Raw genomic sequence first — 12,830 nt, forward strand, 5'->3', positions numbered from 1 at the left:
TTTGTAATATAATTTCTTCTTTCTTTCTTTTCTGTTGTGCGTGTGTCTATCACTTATACCACAGTTTTACGAATAGTATATCGTAAAACTGTGCTTATACTTAACTAATGTTGCGTTCATATAACCACGCACCGCTGCCTGCTGCAAAAAAAAAAGCTTCGCTGCAAAAATTACAGCTTGGTTAGGCAGACTTCTTCGCAAATAGCGAGTAAAGATTTCTTATTATACTCACCTACCGAATATAGGTTTTTATATAGGTACTTGCGGCTTTTGGCCAAACTTATAAGTATTTAAGGACTAAGGTAAGTATATTAAAACGTAAAGAGACACAAAATTTAAGCGCTTTTTAACTTTTAACACATTAGAGTGTTAAAAAGCACAAGCAACCCATTTCCTCATGATTTCCTTTTCTTAGTTTGGACGCGTTTGTACAACCAGCTTTAACTACCTACTCAACGCCGGATCGATTTATTTTGCACGGATCGATATACCTACCCGATTGTATCCTAATGTTATTCTTATATCGACACCTCCCACGTAAGTTGTTGTAAGCCACAAAATTGCCATTTTGCGTTTTTTACATAACAATGTCTATTTTTATCTATTTTATATGTTCAATTAAAAAAAATCCTAAAAATGTTGTTTTTTAAAGTACTTATGAGGCGTATAATGTTGTATTTTTCAAACGAGGACGACGTAAAATATCATATCGACCTTTACAACGTTTTATGTGGGGTGAAGTCGCACGTTTGCGCCTCGTATGTAACAGATACAACAGATCACGCCGGACTTCAAATGAAATGTTTATAACTCAAGACACTGATATGTCACGGTTGTGTTTTCATTTTTTTATTTCATTATCGTATTTTAGTAATTTAATAGTGATGCCAAGCTAAACTATTGTATAGATTACATACAACAATTTACGTCGTTGAGGACACCCAAAAATAGTGTTGTATGATGACATACAACCGTTTACGTTGCAGAATTATAATAAATTTTGTGTTAAGTGATACATACAACATTTTACTTCGGCATTTATTTCTCAAAATTTTGTTGTATGATTACATGCTATATTTTACGTTGCTATGACATTGTTGTTTTTCTTACATACGACATTGTGTACAAAAAAACTTTGTTAAAATTTAGTTTGATGGCGACGTAAACCTATGCTAGTCAATGAAATAACTAATCGGCTCATCATACCACTAGGTTACCATATAATTAACAAAAAAATCACTACTACAATATATTATTTCAGAGCCTACCTTTCCAAGAAATAGGTTGGTAGAACCTGCCAGGTGGTGGAGTCCAATTTCTTTACGGCCTATCGTCCAAAAATAACAAATATTTTTTATGATTTTAAAGCTCATGGCCAGAAAAAGGCCAGAAATGATACTGTAGTCTTCAGCAGATGCACCTACCTACTGGCAGATCTCTATTGTACAAACACGTGACTTATGGATCTTTAATTTCGTTTTAAAGATACCATAGAGCGGAACAGGAACTCAAAAGTATTCACGAAAGATCTGTCTACTAAACAGGGCCTGCTGATACGACAAAAAACTGACAACACCTCATTTCAGCTAAACTTGAGCTCTTGAAATAAGTGAACTAGTTCTATGGACAGTTATACACCACAATACAAAGACTTGTTGAAGATTTGGCTAAAGATCCCAGAGCTAAATTGACGGGACACTATACCCAAGATATCCCAGATGCCAGTTTATACGAGATAAGTATGGCTCTCAAACAACTCAAGGATAAAAATTCGCTCGGTGATATCAGAATCACAGTAGAATTCCTGAAAGCGGGTGGCAAACCAGTACTTAAGGTCTTTCAGCGATTTTCCAATCGCCATGATGGAATTTTCAAACCCGTCATGGCGATAATGCCGTAATAAATAATAAGTAATGGTTTATTTGTTGCAATGTGGGCACAAAAGGTTAGTGAATCTTATATTCAAATTAATCTAGTTCATTGCATAACGAAATTACAAAGTTACAAACATTACTCAAGAAGAGTCATAGACTCATCTCGCTGCTAAGCCATGTCTATAAGCTGTTGTTATCGTAAGTCATTATGAATCGTCACAATAATAAGTTCGATGACTTTCAGCATCCCTAACAAGCTTGATTCTGAAAAAGCTTAAGCACTATAGGTTACATTCATAAGCTGTGACATGTTATGCATAATATAACTGAAGGCTATTATAATAATCTGCCTCTTTGCTAAGCGTTTGCAAACTATGAGAAAGTTTTTGATTTGGTGGAAACTGGGGCTGTATTAAGGTCGCTATTGAGATGCTGAAACAACTGCCTGTTCATACAAATGCTGAAATAGAATCCTGTACGAAAACACCATGTCAGTCGACATATAGGACCAGACTAGGCCAGTCCAATTGCAGTGACAGAGTGCACATTGAGACGTAATTCTCTGAAACTCTTTACCGCTGCTTTGGAAGAAGTCCTTATCTTTAAGCTTGGATTGGAATGAACTTGACATTAACATCAAAAAAAATTCACCTTCGATTTGTCGTTGACATAGTCACTATCGCAGAAACTGGGAAACCTCATTAGGTTTCCCAGAGTTTCTACATTTACAGCTCAATGACCTTTGCAAAGTTTCACAACAGATGGGCCTGAAAATGAACATGAGTAAGACGAAAATTATGTCTAATTCTTATGTCTCGGCCCACCCAGTAATCGTTGAGGGCTCTGCACTCGAAATTATAGAAAAGTGTGAGCCTGGAACAGGTACCTGGACCAGGTAGGTAAGTGCAATTTCAAGAAACAGGTCAGCCAACGAATCCGACTCGGCGGCAGCGTACGGAAACTAAATTAGTCTTCGAACAGTGCGTGTTACCAGTGATGACATATTATGGATCCGAGATAATATGGTCACATAATATTATAATGGGATTCATAAGAAAGTTCAGAGTCACTAAGCGGGCAATTAGAGAGCTATATTTGAAGTTTCTCTACGTGATCGAATCTGGAATGTGGATATCGGTAGAAAAATCAGAGTAACCGGCATAAATGGGTTGCGAAGCTGAAGTGTAAATGGCCGGGGCACATAATTCGAAGGACCCATAGACGCTGAGGTCCCAAGGTGCTGGAACCTCGCACTGTAAGGCGCAGCGTTGACAGACTCCCACTAGGTGCACAGACGACATCAAACGAGTCACAAGGAGCCACTGGATTTAGGTGGTGCAAGACCGTGGCATATAGAAGTCCCTACAAGAGACCTATGTACAGTAGTGGACATCCATTGGTTGGAAATGATGAATCGGACTACACATACTACATTTCGTTTTAAATTTTAAACGACGTACACTGTTGTATTTAACACATACGATGACACTCAACCCATTTTTTCCAGCGTAATTTGTTGTAAGTATCTTATACAACATTTTACAAAGATGATACACGCCGTAAAATGTTGTATGAACAAAATCTCAGAAATGTGAAGTATTTCTATAAATTATCTTTCAGAATATGGTAAAGTACTGTAAACTATAACTAAATACCAAATTTCACAAAAATATATTGAAAAATGGAGCTTTAATTTCAATTTATATCTTTAAAACGCTCTACTGAAAAGTTGTAGTTTTGGGGTTACAACAACTTACGTGGGAGGTGTCGATATAATACCTATACTCGTACTTATGCCTACATTGATAAAATCGCGTCCTGTTAGACAGATTTAGAATGTACGTAGGTACCTACTTCCATTACATAATGTGTCGTTCTATTATTTTTTAGATCTTGTGGACTGCCCTGTCTCTGGCCTTGGGATACGAGCTGCAAGGTCAAATAATCCGAGGAGTGCCGTGCGTCAAGCGTAACTTTCAACTCTATTGTCCAACCGCCGGCAACACTTATCCTTTGTAAGTGCTCATTGTTTCGTATCAAATTTGCATCCGTGGGCTTCGAGACTGTCTTTCTTTTCCTATGGTAATTGATGATTACACACTGTTTTTATCCGCAATCGAATTCTCTTGTACCTATTTACCGAGTTATCACAGGTACCTGGTACAGTCAAAGAATGTAGGTACAGTCTAACATTACATTCATGAAAAACATTTATTTCTGGACAGTCATTCATAGAAATGTAGCACCAAAGTCGAACACTTTCAAGGGGAAAAAAGAAGAATATCTAAGAATTTGTATTTTCTGTCTTTCTGAGAGGAAAATTGCAATAATATGCTAATGCTTCGTTGCCTTCATCCATCGCGGAATTCGCTTCAGTATGACCGAAGCTTTAAGCTAAGCTGTACAATATTGCCTAGATTAAAAACTTGCATAGTTTTTAAGAATTTTTGTTGAGTAATTTACCTTATTATGAGTTTTCTTTTCTCCTTCAATCATTTAGATTGCAGTATTATTCAATAAGAGCGAACAACCCCCAGAACACGTTTAAAAAGTGATAAAACCTCTCATTCCAGAGACAAGATCGAGACGTTTATAGACGAGAACAAAGCGCTAATAAAGCGCATGTATGGTTCTTTCACGATACCTGGAGGGAATAGAGTGAGAAGAGCGCCTGGTGTGCCTGACATGCATTCCGGCGATTCGTACTTCCGTCACGTGAGACAGGCGTCCAAGCAACCGAATCTGCCAGATGCGCAAGCTGTTAATAGCACTGGACGGTACGTATCCAAACCTTACTAGTAATCGAGTCATTCTGGTAAAGCTGAAAATATGTAATCAATCAGTTAACAGCTCTCTTTAGAAATAGGAAGGCACTTCAACGGCACTTGCGTTACTCTTCTCTTATGTGCGTGTGTGTGAAGGGGGGGGGGGGGGGTGGGGGGGGGGTGGGGGTTACGAGAGAAAGAGAGAGACAGTGAGTGAGAGAGTGAGATATAAGCTTATACAAGACAGAAACGCGTTTCTATCTTGCGAATTCTTTCAAAAGTCGCCATTTATTTAAGCATCTGCGAAATGATCCTTTCTTACCTGGAAGGTACTATTATGTATTCTGTGGCTCTACCTTGACACAAAATGGTGACTGTTCCAGGATAGACGCGTGCGAGAGTAAGACGGAGATCATGACGCCGTACTGGGCGCTGAACTCTGCGAGGAAGCTGCGGGCGATAGTCAACACTATGCACTTCGAACAGGCTATACACCAAGAAGTTTGCAGGTAAGACAATATCATAATACACTAATTTACGCCCGCCACCTATTTATGAGAGGTACTAAGTATGTCAGAAACCTTCCGGCAAGTAACCTTCTCAGAAAATATAAGTAACGTGTGACGGTCTGAAACTTGGATAGATTTGACCAGCATTCTCGAAATAAGAAACGGTTATCGAACCGTTATGCACCGATTCCGTTAACCAAGTTACAATAAATTGGAAAAGTTACTAAGCTCTCGCGCTCATCATCTCACCCCTCCCGCACCGTTCCACTACCGAAGGAACCTATACTCAGTTATAAGTAACTAGAGGATGCCCGCGGCTTCACCCGCGTGGATTTCGGTTTTTTAAATCCCGTAGGAACTCTTTGATTTTCCGAGATAAAAACTAGCCCATGTCCTTCCCCGGGATGTATCCCAAGTCTGTACCAAATTTCATTAAAATCGGTTCAGTGGTTGAGCCGTGAAAACGTGGCAGACAGACAGACACGCTTTCGCATTTATAATATTAGTATGGATTAAGTCTTGTAGCAACAAAGATTTTGTAAACTACCCACAGATCCTTGCCTTTGTATTACACTTACTTTTTACCCGACTGCGGCGAAGCCCAAAGGAGGGTTATGTGTTTGCCCTGTATGTATGTATGTTTTTTTTTTCAGCAAAAAATCAACATCAAGATGCTCCGGGGACTGTGGCTGTGAACAGAAGTACAAATGGCATAGGTTACTGGCCTATGACCCGAGCGACGATTGCGCGGGAATTTTTATGGATTGGTTCTTGTTTCCGTCTTGTTGCGTTTGTAGGTGTAAGCCATAGAAAAAATTGAATTGTACAAATTGTATGAAATGGAATTAAAAAGAACCAGGTCATTGTTATTTTTTTCAAGCGTTTAAAGTTTTTGGTCAGCTTTACAATCTCGTCGATATCTTGATGTATGTGACTGTGCCTATCGGTTGTACCTTGTAAGTTGCATCTATCATTATTACAATCGCAATTGTTGTGATTGACTGAATTTATGGTATTCTTGTTGCAACAATGCATTGTAGCCAATAGTGAGCGAGTGCCAGCCAGTCAAAGGTGATTGCGATCATGACACTGTAGCTATCATTTTACCGTAATTGAGCCGCAGATTGCGATGCACGACGGCGACATACGGCATGAATTTTTGCTGTTTTAAAACAAAAATTTGCGTTCGCTGCGCTCTTGATTGCTATCTTACTGTCAATTCGAAAGGTAAAATTATGAAAAATTCCACTGACCACTGGGATCTGTTTCTACATAATATAAAGAGCAGAGAGCAAGTGTAAGTCCCAATAGTCGCGTAGCTAAAATCCTACCTTAATTAATTATTATAATAAGACCTTGAACCGTCAAAAGAGAAACTAAATCTGTTTTATTTATAGTAGGTACTTACCTACCTATTTGAGTACATAAAAATATTTTCATTAATTTTTTTGTACTTAAAGTTTATGATGCTATTAAATAGATATTTAACGTGTTAAGATCTAGAAACGCCTTTGTACCTACCTGTAGGTAACTTTAATAGCTAGGTAACCCTAGCTTTAGTTAAATATGGACGCTGTTCTAAATCTAAAGAATGATGTACTTACTTTATTGTTTACTACAGCAACACTGCCATCATATTTGTAAATTTTATATTTTTTTTAGGAACGCGATATAGAAATCTTCCTCATTCAGTCATTGTACAGGAATTTCTAGTACATAAAGAAAACTTGTAAATAGACAAAAAAATGAGAAATTTAAGTGATTTAAAAGTGTATGAAAGAAGCTTTAATAAATAGCATATTTTAGAGAAAATTCACTAAAGAAAGGCACATTACATTTTTGAAATTGTAACAAAAATTTTAATGAATGTTTCAGATAGATATAGAGCACCTTAATAAAATAGTTGACTTTTGTAAACGGGCTCCGCGTCAGGTGCCAATTGTAAATCCGGACTATCTCCGAGTAGATACTAGATACTAAGTAAAATCCTGGAAGGTAACGCCAAGCACGACAGATAGTAATCGATACAGAAGGATGTTCACAAAAAAGTTTATGTAGATACAGAAAGTTTATATGCAAGAGTCACAGATAAAGTCTTATTGGTTTCACTTTCAAAAATAAAAGCCTCATTGGTTTCACTTTCACTTGTGTAAGATGGGGACGTTCACTTTTACTCCCGGTGACTTAAGAATTGATCTCTGACATGACTGGCGTTACTCTCCCCTGCTCTACCTGATATCTACCCAAGACTAGCCTTGGCTTACAAAGAGTCATTTTACACTATTTGTATTAAGTTTTGCCTATTTGCAAATACTGTAAATGTAGGTACACCTATTTGATCAATTAAAACATTTTTGTCTTCTGTACTATAAAAATAGCATATATACTTAGTTCATATTCCACAACTTATTGTTCAAATAGGTAGCCAAAATATTGTAGTACCATTGTCTCAAGGACTAGGACTATAAATTATTTTCAATAGGTAACAAAACTGTACAGTAATAAATAATGATGGATTAGTGAAATAGATACCTACAACCCCTACTTAATTAGTTCATTGAGTTAAGTATCATGTCTGTCTATAAAATAGGTACCTACTGTTTTAATATTACTTGTAGGTAAGTAGATTTTGTACTTATTTTACTACCTACTTATTCTTAAGTTAGTAGCTGTAACATAATATGCATAACTTTTCCTGTAATCTTTATTATAGTTATAATAATAATTATAGACATGAAATATGACACAATCGTGCTTTCATTTAGACATCCAATCCTCATCTTTCTGTAATCTGTATAAATAAAAATTAATCACTGAAATGTATGTACAGCATTACTTCCAAACAACTGCATCAAATTAGATAATTACATGTTTTGTTGTGTTAGTAATTGCCAGGGCAACGTTTGTACGAAATTTTTTCGAAAAATCCACGGGATAAGACAGTTCCCACGGGACACGAACGAAGTCAGGTTAACAGCTAGTTTAAAGATGAAAAACTGGTCAAATGCGAGTGGACTCGTATACGAAGGGTTCCATACCATCCTACAAGATATTTTAATATTTTTATGTGGAACACAGCAAGTTCATGACAACAGCGCCATCTATATGTGATTCAGGAAATTATTTTTATCGTGAACACATTTTAATTTTTTTTGTGATGAAACCACAAATTTTGTTTTCGGATTTATTCTTTTAATTGCGCTATAAGACCCACCTACTTACCAAATTACGTGATTCTAGGTCAACGGTAAGTACCTAGGTTTTCTTGACAGATATGTCGGATGGATGGACAGACGGACGGACGGACAGACGGACAGACAGACAACAAAGTGATCCTATAAGGAATCCCTCTCGAAACTCTCAGATTATTTTTGAAGTATTGTAACGTAGGTAATCTGCTTTAGTACTTACCTACTTTAAATTAAAATATCTACTTGATAATTTAACGCACCTTTTTTATGTTTCATTAATCTGGCACTATAATATGTTGGACCACAGTAGTAATTGTTGATACTCAATAGAAAGAAACCATTGAAAATACATGTTATAATTTACATATTAATTATTTACTATAATTACAATATTGACAAGTTACTTTTACCTACATTTCCTAAATAACATTAATATAATTTAAGTATACTAAACTTATTCCTTCTTTTCTTTATTCTTGAGCGCTTCAAATTCTTTGAAGACTTTTTCACTCAATTTGTCTCCTTCGTCATCTATTTGTTCCACTGCTAAAACTTCTGGGATATAAAACTGCATCATGTTTTGTACCTGTAATAATAATTTTAATCAATAAAGAGTAATACTATATGATGCCCACGACTTTGTCCCCACAGATTTAGGTTTTATAAAAATCCAATGAGTACTCTTTGATTTTCTTGTGTCAATGATAAAAGTTTCCTATGTCAATTACCGGGACGCAAGCTACTTCTGTACCAAAATTATCAAAACCGGTTAAACTGTTGGTTGGCTAATAAAAATGTTATTAAATATTAAGTATGGACTATGACTAAAATTACTGTAGGAATTCTGGGCTTTCAAAACTTACTCCATTCTTCAGGGTCACAATAGAACTAGGGCAAGATGAACAAGATCCTTGCATTTTGAGTCTCAGTACACCATCCTTGAAGTCAACGAATAGAACATCTCCTCCATCTTCTTGAACAGTTGGCCTGATGCGAGTATCTAACAGCTCTTTTATCATTTGTACTATTTCATCATCATCTTCATTGATTTCTGTAAAAATAAAAACAAAATAAAATCGCAATCATCCTTCAGCAAGTATGGATCCCTGATTTGGTTGTTAATGATGCATTTCATAAGAAAATTTTAAGTCATGCATAAAAGCAAGATCTTGTAGTATCTCTACATGATCAAATCAGAAATGAATAAAGAGCGGTACAATAACAAGAGTAATCAATAAAGACACAAAAGTTAGTTAATATTAAAAGAAGCAAGGCTTACGAGTATCTCCAGATGGTTTGGCATCAGTAACAACTGGCAGTCCACTGGCAAAGAAATCCATGATCGTGGCAAAGATGTCTGGTTTCAGTAGCTTCCATTCAACATCATCATCCTGTTTAGTAACAGTAACAAAATCTGAGCCGAAAAACACTCCTCTGACACCTTCTATACGGAACAGCATTTTGGCTAGAATTTTCATCATTATCATTATCAATAAAGGTCGTCATAAATAGATATCTAAATATATCAAAGGAAAAGTATCTATAGACTGATCTATCAACACAGCTCAAACTATTGGACAGATTGGTCTGAAATTTGGAATGCAGAAATCAACTAAAAGATTTTCGAAAATTCAATCCCTAAGGGGGTAAAATAGGAGTTTGAGATTTGTATAGTTTGTGCATAAGGTATTTGTAGTGCCCGACTGAACATTTAGTCAAAAAACCATCTTCAGACAAAATGGGCTGATTTATTTCTAAAAAGTTCAACAAAACATAACCAATAACAACATAAACTTAAAAAATAATTAATTCACTTTTAGACAATCTTGCACTCTAAGGGTTTAAAACCTTAAGCATCTGCTTCAGTCTTTTTATACCGGTAGCTAAGTATGTTTGTCATTATTAATGCTGAAAAAAGAATAAGTTACCTAATGGACTGCATTGTGCTGCTCCAATATTAGGGAAATCCAACGTTTGGCCAGGTTCTAAAACTTGAGTTCCTGGTAGGAATTTTAAGCTGTTCGGATTTGGCGTTTCTTGTGTTTGAATAAACATGGTACGACAAGCGCAATTGTTCAACAGCGGCTTATTTTTGATGGCTTTCGTTAACTCGATAGGTCGTTGAGACAACAAACTGAAGCATTTTTTCCCATCCCTATAAATTATAAATTAAAATGAAGAAAAATATGTACTTAATTGGATGTTTGCAGTGCTGTTGGAACAGAAAGCCGAAAACTAAAAACGCACCTACAGACAGGACCAAACAGAATTTTAGATTTACTTCCACTCCTTATTATCCGAAAAGAATGGCGTATCATTTTTATTTCTTTGTTATTATTATCGCGATATTTAGGCGTTATGTACGTTTTATTGAGAAAATCAGAGAAAACGCATATATTATTTTTCTGGAAAATGGTGAAAATAAAAATTTTGACAATGTCAATGTCAAGCGATGCTCAGCTATGTCAAGATTTTTTACTGTTTTACGGCTCTGGCCTCTGGAGCTCTACAGTGCAACTAGGATCTTTTGGCTCGTGGCCAAAATTGGAACTAATGCCGCCATTTTGCCCTTGTACATGGTGTTGCTAAGTAAAAAATCTGAAAGTCATCATTTTTATTTTTAATATTCAAGCCATTCCAAATCATAGCATCACGATATATCCTCGTAATCGATACAGCTTAAATATGTCTGCAACTTATAGCTATACTTAGCAATAAGTAAATATAGTATTTGAGCAGGTACCTAAACATGATAAGTTGCAAGTCCCTGGCCTATCAATGGTTTTTACAATTCTTTTTCGATGTAGAAACAGGAACGGCTTTCCTTGGATGAATAAATACTCAGGATGGTATGCTCCGAAAAGTCAAATGAAGCAGGGGAACTGTCAGTTGATGAGTATGTGTGCGTTATGGAATGATACCATTCACATATGAAAATTTGCCTATTTTCCTATTTTTCCCTATTTTTCCCTTTCTCGATGATTATTAAAAAATGAGATCTCATTAGATTAGTCTTTATTATGATAGTTACAAATCGATGGATGTTCGATGCTAGAAAATAATAATTTATCGATTGCAACGTATTAAAATTTACCTACTCTGTTTTTACATAATTTTGATTAATTACAGTATAGGGCCTCTGGCCTTATTGAAAATCTCTGCTTAACAGGGTGCCCATCACCATGTTTACTATATAATCGTATCCTGACAGTTAAAAATAAAAAAGTTAAAAAGTCAAATATAAAAACGCAATATATTCACTAAAAATATTTAATAATAATCCAAGTATGTACCAGTTAGCGATTTTATTTAGCGTATCTCGCAGGGTTAGTAGACTATTCACTACTTTTGGTGTTATACACCGGGCAAGTTTACATCCCTATATCGTAGATCTCTTACCAAATTACACAAAGCGGCTCTTGGGTAGCGGTTTTTTTTTTCTCTAAGCCAAATTCAAAGTTATTTATTCAAAATGGGTTCATATTTTATTTGTCTTGTGTTTTCTGACATTTATGACCTTAAAAAATACCTAAATAAAGATAAATATTCTAGCTATCCGTATAGCGTCCCATCTTTGACCACATCACGCGTGACGAGTCCTCCGTTCGTCGCTAAGGTTGTTTTGGTGGGTGCCTACCAAAACAACCTATCATGGACTAACTATAACTAAATAATATTATTAATGTAGTAAGATTTTGATTACCTATTTATTTATTTCTTTATTGCACACACAAACATATACATTTACAAAAAACATAGAAGACAACATGGTAAGTACGTTGGACAGATAAAAACGTATGTTTTTATCTGTCCAACGTACGTACACCAATTACGTAGGTACCTAGGTACTTCATGATAAATTTGGCATGCAGCTAATATGACGGAGACTGGTATATTAAATGTACTACAATTTAGTAATAAGTTTTGTTTTAGTTAAATTTCAATATCAATTTAAAATCTTTTAATTAACAAAACAGCCTTTTTCGCTTAGTTATATTATGATTGTCATCAAAAATAAAATATAAAATTTGTCTAAATATAATGAAAAAAAAATTGCTCATTTTTAGGCAAAATTACCCCATTTATTTTCTGACAACCCTAGACTTCAATTTGAAGTTGTGTAATTTGCACAGCACGATTACGATACGATTTAAAATTAAATTATTTCATTGAAGTGTCAAACAAAAAAATATAATCACTACGTTGTGTCAAATGCGTATCGGAAGGTGTTAAGTGGCCAGTTTCGTAGAATTTATGTTGAGTTTGTGTGCGTGACGTGTAATTACACAGATTTGGTCGATAGTGGGTCGATAGTTGTGCTTCCTTCGTTTGTACGGCGGGGTCACCGGTTGCGGCTTTCCTTATTTCTCTTGCAATTAAAATTAGATAAAAATTACTCGATTTTCAACATTGACATTTTCAAGATTTTTCTTAAATTTGAAAGGATTTTATTTGCTGGCAGCTTCTTTTTCTTCTTCTTTTCTTGCTTGG

At 35.6% G+C, this 12,830-nt stretch overlaps 2 protein-coding genes across 2 annotated transcripts in view; one reads left to right on the forward strand and one right to left on the reverse strand.

The window, feature by feature from the left end:
- LOC123873692 (protein spaetzle 3) overlaps positions 1–7,892 on the forward strand; it is a 54,161-nt gene extending 46,269 nt beyond the window's left edge. Inside the window, exons 4-7 of the mRNA XM_045918673.1 lie at positions 3,765–3,889; positions 4,448–4,651; positions 5,023–5,148; positions 5,802–7,892. Coding sequence (XP_045774629.1) covers positions 3,765–3,889; positions 4,448–4,651; positions 5,023–5,148; positions 5,802–5,958 — 612 coding nt within the window. The 3' untranslated portion in view covers positions 5,959–7,892. The remainder of the gene's footprint in view (positions 1–3,764; positions 3,890–4,447; positions 4,652–5,022; positions 5,149–5,801) is intronic.
- A 787-nt stretch (positions 7,893–8,679) lies between these two features.
- On the reverse strand, positions 8,680–10,786 carry LOC123873696 (NFU1 iron-sulfur cluster scaffold homolog, mitochondrial-like). Its single transcript, XM_045918678.1, has 5 exons — positions 10,587–10,786; positions 10,268–10,494; positions 9,619–9,804; positions 9,203–9,390; positions 8,680–8,925 (listed from the first exon to the last, which is right to left on the reverse strand). Exons 1-5 carry the CDS (start codon positions 10,655–10,657, stop codon positions 8,794–8,796), a joined length of 804 nt encoding a protein of 267 aa, XP_045774634.1. The 5' UTR covers positions 10,658–10,786; the 3' UTR covers positions 8,680–8,793.
- Positions 10,787–12,830: the final 2,044 nt, after the last annotated feature.

This window comes from Maniola jurtina, chromosome 17, assembly GCF_905333055.1.
Source record: "Maniola jurtina chromosome 17, ilManJurt1.1, whole genome shotgun sequence".
Taxonomy (NCBI): domain Eukaryota; kingdom Metazoa; phylum Arthropoda; class Insecta; order Lepidoptera; family Nymphalidae; genus Maniola; species Maniola jurtina.